Source organism: Ovis canadensis, chromosome 10 (genome assembly GCF_042477335.2).
Source record: "Ovis canadensis isolate MfBH-ARS-UI-01 breed Bighorn chromosome 10, ARS-UI_OviCan_v2, whole genome shotgun sequence".
In the NCBI taxonomy this organism is placed as follows: Eukaryota; Metazoa; Chordata; class Mammalia; order Artiodactyla; family Bovidae; genus Ovis; species Ovis canadensis.
Window position 1 is genome coordinate 67,489,365 of NC_091254.1, and position 17,870 is coordinate 67,507,234.

The 17,870-nt window shown below is 39.8% G+C and overlaps 1 protein-coding gene across 3 annotated transcripts in view; it reads left to right on the forward strand.

Annotated features, from left to right (window-relative positions):
* SLAIN1 (SLAIN motif family member 1) overlaps positions 1–17,428 on the forward strand; it is a 52,224-nt gene extending 34,796 nt beyond the window's left edge. For 2 of the 3 annotated variants that reach the window (XM_069602356.1, XM_069602358.1), the window contains exons 3-7: positions 3,894–4,043; positions 6,366–6,710; positions 11,249–11,404; positions 14,759–15,041; positions 16,332–17,428. In XM_069602356.1, the coding sequence (XP_069458457.1) occupies positions 3,894–4,043; positions 6,366–6,710; positions 11,249–11,404; positions 14,759–15,041; positions 16,332–16,407 (1,010 nt within the window). In that variant the 3' untranslated portion in view covers positions 16,408–17,428. Of the gene's footprint in view, positions 1–2,504; positions 2,655–3,893; positions 4,044–6,365; positions 6,711–11,248; positions 11,405–14,758; positions 15,042–16,331 lie in introns of all 3 variants that reach the window. The other variant, XM_069602355.1, reaches the window with a different exon arrangement.
* Positions 17,429–17,870: the final 442 nt, after the last annotated feature.

Sequence of the window (17,870 nt, forward strand, 5' to 3'; positions counted from 1 at the left end):
CATAGCAAGCCTCTCAAATAATTTGACATCCTTATATGCAGAAAATCCATTAATTAATTGGGAAAAGCAAAACTGCCTTATGAAAAGTTCTTTTGTTTGTTTTTAATCTCTATGAAAATGCTTCCCGTTAAAGTTGTTCAGTTCTTCAGCTACAGAGTGAAGAATAACTAGGAAGCAGCGGCTTCCACTCAACTCCCCTCTCCTCCTGCACCACAACCTTGGGCACGAATACAACATCATTGTTTTGTTTGCTTGCCTCCGCAACAGTTCTCCTCCCTTTTCTTAAAATCCTCCATGCCAAGAGGACAATGCAGAGCTTTCTTTCTCGCAATAGATGGCTAGTTGTGTTCTTAGTTGGGATCTTGCTGTCATAGCCACAATCACTGTGCCATTATGCTGGGTGGCTGGGTCACAGAAGTCATTGTGCAGAGTAATGAATGCTGTTTAGTTGTGATGCGTTGTCGCTTGCATCTGTGGGTGAGAACACGCAGTCACTGTAATCTGGTGAGTGATCAGACTGGTGTGATGTAACATCATCTGTTAGGCAAGTGAGCAGTCACAAAGAGCAGTTGGGCATTTCTTTCTTCTTTAATACAGAATTGTTAATGAGAAACTTTGAAGGTATGAGACAAACTACATAGTGGGTATTGTATCTTAACTGCTATTTCTCAGTGTGTCTGGGGCTCAGTGTACATATCTGGTGGTTTAGGGCAGGGAATACCAACCAGCTCTGCACATCTCTGCTCTGGGCAGGTTGGGAAGGACTCCTTAACCCCCAGAGAGTTGCATGTTAGATAAGGGTCATGACTGGTGTCAACCAGGAACGTGGCTTCCTGGCAGAGTCCAGTTCTTGAAAAGTGTGGATTCTGAAAACAGAATTGCTGAATGCAGATTCCTCAGCTAGTTCTTTCATCTACATAGGGAACAGGTACTTCTGTAGTTGTTCATATGGGATGTTACTATTTCTCAAGAATTCTTCCTGAAGTAACAGGAAGCATTTTGCTCTTGTAAATAACCTTGGTGATATTTTGCAAGGACCTCACCAGCCCTGGGATTGAAGCTCGTTAACTTTCTTGCCTGCCCACAGCCCACAGCTTCTTCCTTTCCACCCCACTGCCTCCCATTTTTGAACACTTTTCAGCTATTTGCTCATTAGCATCGCTCATTAAAAGTGTCCTAGGGAGTGCGTTTCAGAGCAGTCCTTTTTATACATGTTTCTTCAAGTTTTGTCAAATTTCCAGCAAATATAACCAAGTTACTGCTCAAAGTGAAACTTAATATAATTTATATTTTTTATTTCTTCCCTCCTATCCTGCTTTTATATATACTAAGTATCCACTTAGTATACATCTAAGTGATTGCTTTTTAGGAAAGTGTGTTTTGACTAGCTCAGGAATCTGTACTCCATGAAGAGAGAGGGAGTGATTTTAGATGTGACTTGTTTTTTTTATTTTTTTTATTTTTTTACAATTTAAAGTGTTTTTATGATCCTATGGTCCTGGGAATTTTGGGGGAGGGAAATATGTTAATTGCGGCATGTGAGATTATGTACAGTTAGATCACCTGCTCATGCAGGTGCATTCCTTTCTGTGTCTGTGTTCAGCTGCTCAATTATGTCCCGACTCTCCGCGATCCCATGGACTGTAGCCCGCCCAGCTTCTTTGTCTGTGAGGTTTCCCAGGCAAGAATACTGGAGTGGGTTACCATTTCCTTTCTTCCTTATTTTATAGTATTAAATTAATAATATGTGTAATCCTACCTTTAAAAGTTATGTAAATAACATGTTCAGTGCAGAAAATTTGGAAAATTTTTTTTATGAAAAAAAAAAAATCCAACAGATTATCAGTTATCTCTACGCCTGCTATCTAAAATAACTGTCAGTAAGTTTTGGTGTATATACACCCTTGTGTTATTTTTATAGATCATTTTTCCATAAAATTTGTTTTGGCCTCAAGCCCATTCAGAAATGCGGTAGTCATTTTAAGTTTCTTCCATAATCCACGAACAAGTTTTCATAAAAATATTTTGATCAACATTTGTTAATATTAAATGGGTTGAAAATAAACCTTGAGGAAAAAACTATAGGACCATTAACAGTTAATATTAAAAGAACTGTTTCTGTAATTATAAATTGCTTTGAGTTTTTCTTTTGACCTTAACATTTTATATTATTAAAACATTTAAGTTTTTTGTGCAGAAATAGAAAAACAAAACATTCATAATGAGGAAATGAAAGACAAATTTTCATTGTTATATAGACATACTGACTGTGATCAAGGTGCTTCTGATTGATTTGTTCTTCATGGTGGTAGAAATAGGACCCTTATTCACAAATAGCCCATTTTTACACATTTTTCCCTAAGATAAATGAGTCAGTTAAGAGTGAAAAGTTGCTTTGTCTCTTTATTTATTTTTTTTTTTGACCTCTTCTCTTTCTCTCTGACCAGTCCATGTTTGCTTCTGTATAGCTAACTGCTGCTGTTTATTTTCTGCTTCTGTGACAGCCAGCCGATGGCGAAGTCTCTTCCCTTCAAATGTCTCACTGGCTTTTCCTTATAGTCCTGTGGCAAGACTCAGCCCTTATAGCAATGGCATTAATACTCCCAGCTTCTCTAAAACCTCAAATAAAGCAATACTAACACCTGAAAGAACAGGTAATATTTCAACTTCTTGATTAGCTGCTTACTTTGTGAATTGGTCACCAAACACAGCTTAAAAAATAATCCACCTTTCATTGAAAAGCTTGAGGGTAATTTTGTCACAATGGGGAGTTTGCTGTACACCTACATTGGGTACGAAAAAGGCTAGCATTAATTTATACTTTGGTATCATTAATCTGCTCTTCATTGTGTATAGCAGGCAGCTTTCCCTCCTTATCAAATGTATATATTACATATATGTATTTCCAAATGTGCTTTTAAAATTAAATGTTGAACAAAATTAGAGGTACTTTCATTATGGTTGAAGATTGTAAGACTTTTATATCTTGTTTAAAAACTTTTTGATTGCTTTTTAAGTCAAGGTTATGTAGAAAGAATAGTCACAGTTTTATGTGATGGCCGTCTCAACATTTCCTTCATTGTTTGAGCACTGGTGTGACTCCATTCTTACAATTTTCTCTCTTGGGTCCTTCCTTCCTTGGTTGTCTTATCTCAAGTCACTACTTACTTTCCTGAGTGACTTGTAGTCTCCTGTGAGGACTCTGTCATCACAGATAGAGTGATAAAGGTTTATGCAGGTTTTGTATGTGCTTTTGTGTGGACATGTGCCTTTTATGTGTGATATTCTTATCCATGTATGGCACTGCTGTTTGCACCTGTTTAAAAAATGTACCAGATTAAAATTTATTTTAAAATATATAATCCATTGTTACCAGCAACAAGCGTGTCTGAGTATTAGTTGGAAGTGTACAGCATGTGCATCTTAATGCCTGTAGGTATATACTTAAGCTAATAGGATGCAGGTTTAGCAGTATTGAATTTTCTTGTCTTATGGTGGTAAAAAATACATGTATGTAAAATCCACTGAAATCTGCCTTCTTGACAGTTTTTTGTAGTGTACAGCAGAGAGTGGTTTTTGAACTATGAAAACTCACTTTGAAAAAAAAAAAACAGAAAATGAGTGGTTTTGTGTATGCGAATTACAAACATGTGAAAACATGCATATTGTCTTGCCATTGTCTTGTCACAGTGGTGTGCTGGTCATTTTTTTGGTGACTTATGAAAAATACAAAGGAGTCTTTTTTTCTTTTTTAATATGTCCATCAACCACTCTGTGTCCTTTGATTGGAGAATGCCTTGATTTGCTGACTGTTGATGTATGAACTGTAATGTAAAGCACATACAGATATCCATTCTTTAGAGTTAATAACAAACATGTTTCCTTATTTTCAGGTTACACATCCAGGGGCTCCCCTCTCAGTCCCCAGTCATCCATAGACAGTGAGCTGAGTACTTCCGAGCTGGAAGATGATTCTATCTCCATGGGATACAAGTTACAGGACCTCACAGATGTTCAGATCATGGCTCGTCTGCAAGAAGAAAGTATGTCCTTCTTTTTAAACTAGAAAATGTCTTACACTAGAGGCTTCTACTTGAAATCTAAGATTTCAGGCATTTCTCCCCCAGGTAATGGGCAAACAGTTCTGTTCTTTCTCTTATACCGCCCTACTCTGGAGGAGGAGCAATTAATTAAGTGCTTCTCAGCCTCATGACCATTGTACAGTATTGAGATATACTCCAGCCAAAATACGTGGATGTAAAAACATTGCCAGTGTAGCCACTGTGGAAACTAGTTTGCCAGTTTCTTAGAGTAACTGCCATTTCTATAAGGCCCAGCACATCGTATTCTTGGGCATTTATCCTAGAACGATGGAAACTTGTGTTCAAAAACAGAAAACATGTACATGAATGCTCCTAGCAGCTTTATTTATAATAATAGCTAAAAACCAGAATGATCTCTGATGTCCTTCAATAATAAGTGGTCCGTCAAGCTGGGATACCTCCATACTGTGGAGTACTGCTCAGCAAGAAGAAAGAAGAAATTCTGTTAGACGTACCATTTTGGGTGTATCTCCAGGGAATTATGTTGAGTGAAAAAGATGCCCCAGGTTGCATACTGTATAATTCCCTTTAGATAACATTTTTGAATGACAATTTAGAAATGGATGGCATAGTAGTGGCTGTTGGGCTCAGGGACATGGGACATGATGTGGGCTCTCAGGAGGGAGGTGGGCATGGTTCTAAGAGGGCAGCATGAGGGATTTGGGGAGCCTGTCGCAGTTTTGACTGTGGTGGTAGTTATACCAGTCTACAGGTGATAAAATTGTATAGAATTTAATATGAACACATGTACATACATATAAATAATACTGGGAAAATCTAAATCAGAGGGGTTTGTATACTGCCAGTATTTTAGTTGTCCTTTTATTCTATGATTTTGCACAATGATACCATCAAAGGAAAGTGGGCAAAATGCACAAAAAAAATCTCTATTATTCCCAAGAACTACATGTGAGTGTGCAGTTATCTTAATAAAAATTCAACTAAAAATGCCTTCTCAGATGCAAACTTTTTAATATATATAGAGTGGATAAACAGCAAGAACCTGCTGGATAGCAGAGGGAACTATCTCAGTACCCTGAGATGAACCCTAATGGAAAAGAATGTATCTGTGCATGTATAACTGAGTCACTTTGCCATGCAGTAGAAGGTAACAAAACATTGTAAGTTAACTATGTTTCAATAAAAAACATACACTTCTAAAGATAGATAATTATGGAAGAGGAGATAATTAGAAATGGGACAGTTTAGGGGATAATTGGAAACGGTTGTGCAGTAAAGTTACAGCAAGTAATCTGAGCGTGAACGACTTCCATGGTGTTAATGGTATCAAAAGGCAGAAGAAGATGTAGATCACAGAACTGGGCTCAGCTTATTTTGGAGTTAGCTTCTCAGGCCAACATAAATAGAGATAGCCAAGTATCATTTGAGCAAAAACAGTTTCCTGCTGTTAGAATTGAGTAAGGCTACTATGAGAAACACTGTATTGCTTGTGCAGGATTTAATAAGATAACATTTTGAGAGGAAAAGTGATCATTTTATATTTTGTAACAGTAAACTGACAGTAACTCTTTCAAAAAAATAGGTAGCTGAGAGATGAGATGTCAGCCTCAGAAGTTAAGTAGTCAGGCACAGATCGCTTTAAAAAAAGTTGTGAGTTGGCAATGAGATAAATAAGCAGAGACTTGCAGGTTGACTATTTTTAGATGACTGTCATTGAGGATGACCCCAAATGATTGAAGTTTTGAAGTGTCAGCATGCTTTCAAAAAGGTAATATTAGTAACAAAAAGAACAAGAGAAGTGACCTTGTTAAGAAAATATTGTGCCTTAGGTTTTGAACTTTCCTTTGACTTTGAAAGCTGGGGTGGGGAGCAGAAGGAGCTCCTACCTGGGCAGAGAGTTGATTCTTTGAATTGTCTTAACTCAGAGTTAACTGCTCCTAATGATGATGAATAGGTTTTCCTAAGCACCCTTCCTAAGCATCTCTCCAGATTTCATCAGGAATTGCTTAGGGATATTGACAGACACTGATTGATGAACGAGAGCCATGTATTTAATCATCCCTAGAATTAGGTCAGGTTTTTTTCCCCCTAAAACAGGATAGTCTAGTATTAGCTGTCTGTTTGGTAGGTAAATGTGTCTATTTTCTTGGGTTTTAGTAAACTAAGAGCAAGACAGAGGGTCTCCATTTGAATCGTGTGCTTGGTGTGAATTTTCCTGCAGTATTTGATGAACTAGAACTCGATAATTAAGCCAAACTGCAGTGCCTCCTAAGGTAATAGCATTTCCTGTTGTTCTTACAGGTCTCAGGCAAGATTATGCTTCTACTTCAGCATCCGTGTCGAGACACAGTTCCAGTGTGTCACTGAATTCAGGAAAAAAAGGGACATGTAGTGATCAAGAATATGATCGATTCAGCCTGGAGGATGAGGAGGAGTTTGATCATTTGCCACCACCTCAGCCCCGTCTTCCAAGATGTTCCCCTTTCCAAAGAGGAATACCCCATTCACAGACTTTCTCCAGCATTCGGGAGTGTAGGAGGAGCCCCAGTTCCCAGTATTTTCCTTCGAATAATTACCAGCAGCAACAGTATTATTCACCTCAAGTCCAGACTCCAGATCAGCAGCCAAATAGGACCAACGGAGGAGGTAGGTTGTATGCTGCTTTGGTATCTGATATGCTCAGATCTTTCCTATGTGGCCAAGAAATGGGTTTTAAGGTCAGTATAAATAATGGGTAAATGTTTCCGAGGTGACCTTAAGTGCAGCCTCAAGACCTTACCAGTTCAGTTGGTGTACACTTAAGTCTCTGACTGATCAGCTTCTGATTCCGTGTCCCAGACTTAGAGATTTACAGCTTCAAGAAAACCTCTGTGATGTAACAGATGGAGTCAGAAATGGGAAGCAACTTTATGTTGCGCCTGGTCCAAGTATAGTGTGGCAGGGTTGCGGGAGTTGAGGGGCTCATGGAAGAGCTTCATAGAGTTGGAGACACAGAGCTGCACCCTCCCTTGTCTTTCTTGAAACCCCGCGTCTCTCCCCGCCTGCCTCTGGCTCAGAGTGCTGGATGGTGAGCCTGGACGACCATGCTTGGCGAGGATGCTGCTCATGCATGTGGAGACCTAGGGGATGCTGGGGCGTGCTTTCCCCTGACTTCCTGACATCTAGAATTAAGTCTGCACAGCAGTGCGGATATGGAGGCTGAAGTTGTGTGTGGTGACAGCAAGGTATGTGTCCTGATGTCAGCACAGAGGGTTGGAATATATGTATTTTTGTATTTTTTGTATTTTTTTTCTACCTCCCTCTTCATCATTTATCTTCCTTCCCCACTCCCAGGAGTTAGATCATGACTTCCAAGAGCTATATGGAGAATAATCATGTGATATTTTAGCCTGGTATGTTTTTACGATAATGATCCTCCTATAGCATATAGAGAAACAAGCCGTATTTATAAACTAATATTTTTGAATTATTATATAGCACCATTTCTCACACCTGGGCCCAGAAATGATCACTTAAGCAAGTTATTTAAAAATATTGCAAGGGCAGATACAAATTGTACTAGTCATCACCTGCCAGCGTGTACTAAGTTTTTACTTTATCTTCCTTTGTACTTGTAATTATTCATGCGAATTGAGAGATCATTTGAACATATTTAAGGTTTAATAGTTAGAACTTATCTCTTTAATACTTTCAGGTTTCAAATCTAAAAACTGTGGCAGGTAAAGTGACTGCCACTGATGACCAATTTATTTAAGCTTATATCAAAGACAGTAACTACTGGATCATTAAAACTGTGGGAGAGCGCACCCAGAGTTGTTCCCGTGAAGGGGTTTTTTTTTTGGTCACATCCTGCCTATCCAGCAGATGCTCCCTGCATCTTGATTAGTATTATCAGTGGGATCATTGTTCCCCCTTAGAAAAGTGGTGTTAACTTACATTCAACACCATTATGAAACCGATTGGGTTTACCTAAACCTGTGTTACGATGGTTCCTATTAGGAAAATGGAAACATATCTCAGCCTAGTGTCTGACTGTGGTAGTTTTATTTCTCTAAAAGGGCTGGTCTCTGCATGCAAAGGAAATGGAAGATAACAGCTGTTCTCTGGATTGAACTTCGGGCAGATCAACTTGATGGCTGAGCACATAAGCCCTGAAGGCTGGTAGATGCTGAGTTGCCAGCCTGGCCTACCACTTATACCTTTTCCCTGTCTTTCCATGTCTCTGAGTTTTCATTCATTTGGTTGCAAAATGTAGACAAATAACTCAGGTATAGTTGGACATCAAGTCATCTGATATACGTTCTCCTTTATGTAACATGTAATCCTTTAACCTAAGTTTGTTATAAGGAATCAATGAAACTATGACTGTTTCACCCGGAACAAAAATTTCTGAAAAAGGTAAAAGTGCTAAAAAAGTAAAGGTTGTTCCCTCATCTCCACTTTTTTTTTAAACTTTTATCGATATGGCTCAGATATCTGAACCTTCATTTGTTACCACAGTATTATTTAAACAAAACTGTAGAATAAGAGTTGTAACTTGGAAACTAATCTATCATTTTTCTAAATTATTAAAATAATATAGATGGAAGAAAACAATTGTTATAATACTGATCTAATTTAATTAAAAATAAAACAGAAGTGTGTGTTAATACTTCACTATTTCCATAGCTCCTACACTGCCTGGGTTCAAAAGGGATGGCTCTTCAAAGTCCTTGGAATATTTCTGGGGTTCATGGGATTAAAAGGAGCACTCAGTAGTCCCTCTTTACCTGTGACTTTGGTCACCCATGGTCATCTGCAGTCTGAAAATGTTAAATGGAAAATTCCAGAAATACACAGTTGTAAGTTTTAAAGTGTGCGTTGTCCTGAGTACTGTGAGGAAATCTTGTGCCTTCCTGCTGTGTCCCAGGTGGGACGCGAGTCCTCCCTTTGTCAGGTGTATCCAGGCTCTGTATACTACCTGCCTGTCAGTGCCTGTGTAGGAAAAGCATCCTAAGGTTCAGTGTGTGTGTTAGCCACTCAGTTGTGTCTGACTCTTTGCGACTCCATGACTGTGCCGGCCAGACTCTTCTGTCCATGGGATTCTCTAGGCAAGAATGCTGGAGTGGGTTGCCATTCCCTTCTCCAGGGGATCTTCCCAACCCAGGGATTGAATCTGGGTCTCCTGCACTGTAGGCATATACTTTACCATCTGAGCCACCAGGGAAGCTTTACAAAGTTCAGTACTATGTATTAATACTGTTGATGGATTCAGGCATTCCCGAGGGTCTTGAAACGTATCACCTGCTGATAAGAAAGGGAGGGACTACTGTATTTGGAGTAGTTTGCTAGGAATGAGAAATAATTAAATCTTACAGAACATTTGCTAACTGTAATTTTTAGGATTTTGTGGGGGGAGGAGGGCAATCAGCTACATGGTGGTGTTAGTCTGAGGACCTGTATTGACGGGAAGGCTAGCTTGAGATGTTTTGTGGGTAACTGGCTGCTGCCTTTATTCCTTAATGGACCCCCAAAGATGGATAATAGAATAAAGGATCGAGAAACAATGGTCTAGACTATAATCCCATTGAGAGTTGGAAACTCACCTGTCTAACACACTGTATACCACGAGTCAGTGAAAGTTGCTCAGTCATGTCTGACTCTTTGTGACCCCATGCACTATACAGTCCATGAAATTTTCCAGGTCAGAATGGGGAGTGGATAGCATTTCCTTCTCCAGGGGCTCTCACAACGCAGGGATCGAACCAGGTCTCCCACATTGCAGGCACGTTCTTTACCAGCTGAGCCATAAGGGAAGCCCACTGTATAGCATAAATATGCATTCATTCATTCATTCTATGAAGTGAGGAATGGTGTCCAAGAGGAAGGACCAGCATGCTCACGGATGCAGGAACACGTGAAGTATTTGGAAACTCTGTGGTTCACTCGGGTTGGCAAGCAGGCTGTGAGGCAGGGGCAGCAGGAGGTGAGGGTGGAGAGGTCTGCAGGGACCACACCTTGGAAGGGTCTTTGCTCAGCCCAGGAGCTTGGGCTTTCAGAGGAAGGGGAAGGGGAGTGATTGGACGGTTTTAGGAAGTGGCTGGAAGTCACCAGGTGTATGGACGGTGGGGAGGAACAGACAGGGTGCACAGAAACCCGCTAAGAGGATTTTGTGAAAATGTGGATGACAGATAATGAGGTCTGTGCTAAGGTGCTAGAGGGAGATGTGCTAAATATTTACGAGGCAGAATTGACGGGACTTGGAGTTGAGGACGAGGAAGGGAGGTGAAACTTGGAAGATAACACCCCTTTTTAGATAGGTGACTTCAGGGATCTAAGAGATGGAGATGGAGCTGTGTCTGTGTGAAGGAGAGAAAAAGGAATCAGGTTTGTCCTTGAATGAGTTTTTGCTTAGTATTCAAATATATCTGTTTTCTGAGCTTGAATGACCTGATATATATACGTTAGCTTGTGGGCATGGTATTAATAAAGAGGCAACTGTCTACATTGTAGAGCTACAGTCTTGTGTGTGCGTACAGGCTAAGATGCTTCGTGGCTGAATTAAAATTCACTGAGGTCTGTGCGTGGCTTACCCTCTGCTGCCTCTTGGTGGTAGAAGGTGTATTCAGCAAGAAAAAGAAAGGGAAGTGTTTGAAGTCTCCAAAGATTTGGTGGCATACTCGTGACCCTTAAAACTTCCTAGAAGTTAATGTGATCATGTTGATGTGATGAGTGGCTATCTCAAAACATCTCAAGGTAGAATTTTAAGAATTTCTTCCTTTTTGATGTTCTAGCAGAAGTTTCAGTAATAGTTGGTTTGACACCTCTAGGTTTTTTTTTTTTTTTAACTAATATGTAACAATTTGTAGGTTTTTTTTATGTTAATGGCTGTAAGATTATTGTCTAACCTCATTTTGATATAATTTTATCTAAGAACAGACAGCTAATTGACTAGCTAATCCCTCCCTTTTTTAAAGAACAAATGCTTTCCATTAGCTGTTTGTTTGGTGGAGCCTTTCTGAAGACATTAAGTGTCTCCCTATATGAGGGATAATCAGTTAGCTTCTTAGAGTTCATAACACGTGTGATAATTTGTTTGTCATTGAACAAAATATGATTTCTCCTTGTATTTACTTTTGAAATCTAGTGTCTTAATCAGCATAAAAGTAGTGATTTTTTTTTAACACAGTAAAATACTTTTCTAGACAAGCTCCGAAGAAGTATGCCTAACCTAGCTCGGATGCCAAGTACAACCACTGTTAGTAGCAATGGGAGTTCTCCAGTCACCGTGCGGAATAGTCAGAGTTTTGACTCAAGCTTGCATGGAGCTGCAAATGGACTTTCAAGAATACAGTCTTGTAGTAAGTATGACAGATTTTTTGGTAATTTTCAGTTAGTTATAACACCATTAGGAAAATATCTTACTATTTCATTTTTCTTTCTCTCTCTGAACACTACAGGAAACCTTTATCCTTGTGACTTTTATTTTGTATTTCACCATTAAGAAGTATTTTCACTGGTGCCTGTTAATAATTAGCAAATTATATGTTACCAATTAATAATTAGCAAATTATGTTAGCCTTTATACTTAAGGATAGAAGTAGAAGCCCTGAATGGTGATTGATCTCTCTGCTCATCATACAAAAATGTTTTCTGCGCAGTCCTGCTTCTTTCTAGCTGTGCACTTGATATGTTTACTCAGAGGAAAGCACAGCTCTTCTGTCCAGCTCTTACCGTGGTCTTGTTTTGCATCAGTCCATAGCTTTCCCAGGGCAAATGCAGTTCTGTTCTAGTGTGACTGAAGAGTAGGATTTACCTGCCCCATTGCAGTTTGCCCACAGCCTTTCATTCTCTGTGTGTTTTACCCAGTGATGAGGAGCGTGGTGAGAGCACAGTCTAGTGTTTTGTGTTCTCACTTTGTGTGGGGATGTCTTGGCTCCAGGTTCCCCACCCCCAACCCATGCTGCCTGTATGGGTTGCTGCTGCTGCTGCTGCTACTGCTAAGTCGCTTCAGTCGTGCCCGACTCTGTGCAACCCCATAGACGGCAGCCCACCAGGCTCTGCCATCCCTGGGATTCTCCAGGCAAGAACACTGGAGTGGGTTGCCATTTCCTTCTCCAATGCATGAAAGTGAAAAGTGAAAGTGAAGTCATTTAGTCGTGTCTGACTCTTAGCCACCCCGTGGATTGCAGCCTACCAGGCTCCTCCGTCCATGGGATTTTCCAGGCAAGAGTACTGGAGTGGAGTGCCATTGCCTTCTCTGACTTGTATGGGCAGTCAGGGTTAAGTCCAAGACTGACCCCTGGGAGGCAGATTCAAGGCCACAGGCCCAGTACGGATGTGCCCAGACCTGGAAGGCCAAGTGTGTGGCCAAGCACTGTCAACCAGATGTCTTCAGCTTCCACCCAGCAGACGCCTTGGTGCCCCCGATACACTACCCCAGGTGCCTCTAGAACATGCTGAGAACGGGTCAGGTTTCCGGTCGCTGCTTGCGTCGCTCCGTGTGTTACACTTGACTGCCATTATGTTTATCTTCCATACTAGCTTATTGGCTTTTCCTGGGCGTCGACCATAGCTCTCAGGAGATGTTTGAACAAATGTGTAAATGAACGCTGTAGGGCTGGATCTTAGGGCTTCATCTGTTAATATTTGAATTAAAGGCCTGTGTAAAGACACAGAAGATAGCCTAGGAACTAATGGTGGGAAACTGAGGGCTGCTTTCTAATTTTATGTCAGGAGGTTAGGTCAGGTGGCCAGATACATCATGATGAAATTTAACTGAGTTAGAAGTTCTGTGCTTGAGTATAAAAGTCAACAGTATAAACATAGAAAGGGGAAATACAGTAGTCACAGTAGCAACTAGGGTAATGCTTAGGAGTTTTTGTGAGCTCTAATTCAATGTGGATCAGTAGTACAGTTTGAGTGCCAGAAAAATCAAAGTAACCCAAAATAGAACATACCCTACAAACAATGGAAAGTCTTGATGGAAGTCCTGAAAAAATGATGAGAGAGCATGTCAAAAGGATATAGGAAACAACTTAATGAAACTACCAGAGACCAAACCTGCCACAGATTGAGCCACAGAATAAATGATTATATTAAAAGATTATAACCCATAGATTAAATAATCATAGGTTCATACTTAATTGAATAAATGGAGAAGAGGGGAAATTCTTTATAAAAGAATTGCAATTAATAAACATAAAGAAATGAAGGAAATAGAAAAATCATTGTGTGTAACTCAAGCATAATAATGAGAGAAAACAAAAGAACTTGAGTGTTAATGTGTAAGAGGAGGTCAGTCATGAACTTGTTTCAGATCCCAGGACTCTGTTCTCATTGACTTTGATCCCTAAGCGAATATCCTTTATACATCGTACGTGTATATAAACATCACGCTTGTGTTTCATGAAGAGCAAGTTCTGGACTGGTGTGCCTTCTGGAGTGAACAAAGTGAACAGAGAAGGTTGGAGAGGCGACTCCGGAAGGAGGGCACTAGGTCTGCAGCTGGAGTCTGGGTCTTTGCTTGGGCATAAGTTCATGGGAAACTATGTATCCTTTCTGATCCTTATTTTCTCATTTGTAAAATTAGGATTGTGTCTAGTAATCTTGACTAGTTTCTCTATTATTTCTTTTTAAACTTAATGTAGTTATCTGTCTTGTGTGTAGGAGAGTTAAAGGGACTAATAGGACTGCCTTCCTGAAGTAACTCTTCTGGAGTTTCATTTCAAATGATAGACTTTTTGAAATTTCATTTAATCTGTAGATAAATTTTAGAATTGGTATCTTAACAATATTAGTTTTCTAATTCATTAACATGGAATATCCCCTCATTTACTTAGATCTTCTTATCTGTCAAAGTTATGTAGCTTCCTATATAGAGGTTTAATACAGATGTAGTTCAGTTTATTCCTAAGTATTTTATCTTAAAAATGCTTTTATAAGTAATATTTTTTTTAAATTTTAGTTCACTGATAATTTAGAAATACAACTGATTTTTTTCTGTTTTGATGTTCTGTTCAGCAGCTTTGCTAACTTCATTTATCCTAATAGTTATAAATTTGGAATATACTTGTAATATAATACATCTGAACACCAACACATATTCAAGAATGTTCATAAAACCCCAGACTTAGAAGTAACCAAGCTTTGCATCATCAGGAGAATGGATTATAAAATACATTCCGTGGAATACCTCACCTCAATGCAAATATATGGATAAATTTCAAAAACATAATGTTGAGTCAAAGAAGCCAGTCACGGAAGAGAACATACTCTGTAATTCCATTTACATGAAGATCAAAATAGGAATAACAAATCTGTGGTGATAAAAGTGAAAGTAACAGTCACTTGGGGGGCATGTTGACTGGGAGAGGATATGTGAGAAGCTGCTGAAGCGCCGGCAGTGTTTTGCTGTCTTGATGTGGGTATGGTTACATGAGTGTGTTCATATCACACTTTCATTTCTCTCTAGGCTTAACGTTTGGGTGCCTTTAGCCTGGCATGCTACAGTCCATGGGGTTGCAAAGAGTTGGATTAGCACAACTTAGCTGCTGAACGATAACACTTTATATATATTGTGTTTTAGAAGAAGCTGGGCCCAGTATGTAGACACCTTTGTATGTGCATTTAAAACCTTTCAGACAGCATCAGCATCTTTGAACATGGCACCTGTGCAGGCAGTGGTGAACGTGCAATGTTCATTTTCCTCCTAGTTCCGTCCCCAGGGCAGCTCCAGCACAGGATGCACAGCGTGGGACATTTCCCAGCGTCAGTGCGGCAGCCTCTTAAAGCCACGGCCTACGTGAGCCCAACCGTCCAGGGCAGCAGTAATGCGCCCTTATCCAACAGCTTACAGTTATACTCCAACACTGGGATCCCCACCCCCACCAAAGCTGCAGCTTCCGGCGTCATGGGCCGCAGTGCACTTCCAAGACCTTCACTGGCAATAAATGGGAGTAACCTGCCTCGAAGCAAAATTGCACAGCCTGTCAGAAGGTGAGAGCCTTGGTCCGTTCTTCCTTGTAGCCCTGTTTGTGGTCTGCAGGCACCACCCTGACGTTTCCTCTGTCTAACCCTGGTCGGTTACTCTTCCCCTTGTGCCCTGACTCATGACCTCCTGCCTCTGGATTTAATACTTTTCAATCTTTTTTTTTAATCAGAATGGTCACAAATGATATTAGGCATGTACACAACACACCCTCCTCCCACAGTCTTGATTTAAAAAGCATCGTAGTGATGTTTAGTTGGGGCTTTATTAGCTTATGTTGGGAACTTTGGTATGTTCCAGGTAGAATTTTTTAAATTCCACATTGCTTGCCAGGCACATGTTCAATGAGCTCACAGTCACGTTGTGCCCTTTCTGAAGTGGATCTGCTGGAGTGTTTTATGGTTAAAAAACAATTCCATAAAAGTGAGTTGACAGATTAGATGATGCAACAATGGAGGCAGTAAATACATACAAACCTTACAAGAAATTAGTATTTGAAGGAGGAGAGGGAGGGGGAACCATGGTGACAGTTCGCAAAAGATGTGGGAATAAGAAATTTTCCTTTATTTATGCATTAGGTATGTATATTTTTTGTTTTCTGATGCATAATAGGTGCTCAGATCAAAAGCAAATTTAGAAACTATTGCAAAACAAAATAAATAATGTTACTATCCAGATGGAAATCACTTTCATGCATGTTAGTTCAATGCAGGGCTGTGTTTCATTCATGACTGAATAGAATCACATTGTTTGATGCTTATGTTAACTGTGGACAGTATATTTGTCCTTGGATGTCTGTCTTCGAACTAATCTCCTGGATAGGCTGTCATTGCCAGATAGAGGGTCTGGTTCCCCAAACTTAGGCAAACATTGGTTTTAACATATTTAAAAATTCGCTGCCAACGTAATAGGCAAGTTTCTTGATTATTTGTAAGATTGAATACAAATAGAATTACATGAAGAAATTTTCAGTGAAGCAACCGCTGATATTTACAGGCCATTTTTCTGTCATGTATTATCTTTCTCTGATTTTAAAATGCTCTTACTACATGTTAAGGATGTTGGTCATTTTCCACTTACGTTACACATCTGCCTGTGCACATACGACACTGACACTCGTGGCACGTGCTGAGAACTGGGTTTTCCTGCAGTGCGCCTGTTGACGGCCGGAGCCCCAAGGCACACGTGGGAAAGTGCCAGCACGCTGTCGCTGCTGGGGTGGGGGTGGGGAGACCAGAGAGAGTGACGGGACTTGCTTGGTTACTTACAAGCCATTTCCTTTTTTAATCCCTTCACAGTTTCCTTCAGCCTCCAAAGCCTCTGTCTTCACTCAGCACGCTGAGGGATGGAAACTGGAGAGACGGTTGCTACTGATACCATTTTCTGTACCCTTAAGGAGTGGGAAAGAACTGGAAATGAGGGTCGTGTTACCTAGCTGGCTGGGTAACAGCAGGTGTCAGGATATTCTTTCCCTTCTGCATTTTAACACATCTACTGCATTGTTTTTCAGTGGACCAATCACCAGAGACTAATTATTGCACTTAAATATTTGCCTGAGATACTGCAGTGGTCACAGATCCACGGTTGCAGTATTGTGACACTTAGAGCTAGGAAGTTTTTGTAGAACTGATAATGTACCTGAATCCTTTTTGAGAGAATTGAGGTGTATCCATAATGCTTTCCTTGCCATCTGAGGTTTTTGTTTTTTTTTTTTAACCTGTTCAATTTACTTACATGTTCTAAACATCTTCCCATTACATGTTCTGTATTTTAATACATTGCATATTTACAACTAGGTTATATAACGTATGCTTTGAAATTTACTTTTTTATAGTTTACAGGAATTTTATTTTTTGTGCCTATTTCTTTTTACACCTATGTGAACCACTGTGGAACAACTTAAATTTTGTGCCATAAAAATATTTTTGTGGTAAGGTACTATTTTTTTAGCTCTAGGGATATATCAGCAAAAATCCATCACACAATTGATACATAATTTTCTGTTGAATGAGCACAATGTAAGCTGAAGCATTACAAGGAGACAGCCAGACAGCAGTGTGAAATGGGTCTTGTTGTTTTCATTGTTAATTTATTGTCATTCCTGGCTTTGACATTTATAATGGCATCACTAGCTCATTGCACTTAATACCTGCAATGTTTGCTACTGTACCACAATTGATTTTCAATACTTTTACAGAGGATGAAACTGTAACGTTTTATTAACAATGCTTCTGGAAATGAATGCATTTTAAAGCAAATAAATCTTTTTGATAGACCTTTTACAAAATCCATTTGCACTAATGAATGCTTTCTTATGGGATATGACTTAATATTTGTTACTGTGTACACCGCTGTTTTGGAATGTTCAGAAATAAAGACTATTTCGGCAATATCAGGTCACGCATGGATGTGCAGCATAAATGATACCAGCCCCACACCTGTGTTTCACCGCAATTGTGAAAGCGTTGCAATGCTCTTATACAGGTCGGTCAGACCTAAAGTGGGTAGGCAGAGTATTCACATTTGTAAACAACTCTTTCTCTCAAATGCTTGGGATAAGAGATGTGAGATTTTAGTTTTGTAGTGGGGTTTGGGTCCCACGTAGGAAGGTCACTAGAACCCAAAGAACCAGAAACCCATTCCTGGGTGAATACTGTCAGTGGAGATGCCAGTATTTTATGGGGGTTGAACTTGAAGTACTTTCTCAGTGTCAGTGAAACAGCAAGGTGTTATTAGTCTACACTTTATTTGATGTATATTGGAAAACTTTTTGCCAGAAGGTGCTATGGGAAGGTTAGGTAAAGGTTTTAATGCTAAGTTTTAAAATAGAGTTTTTC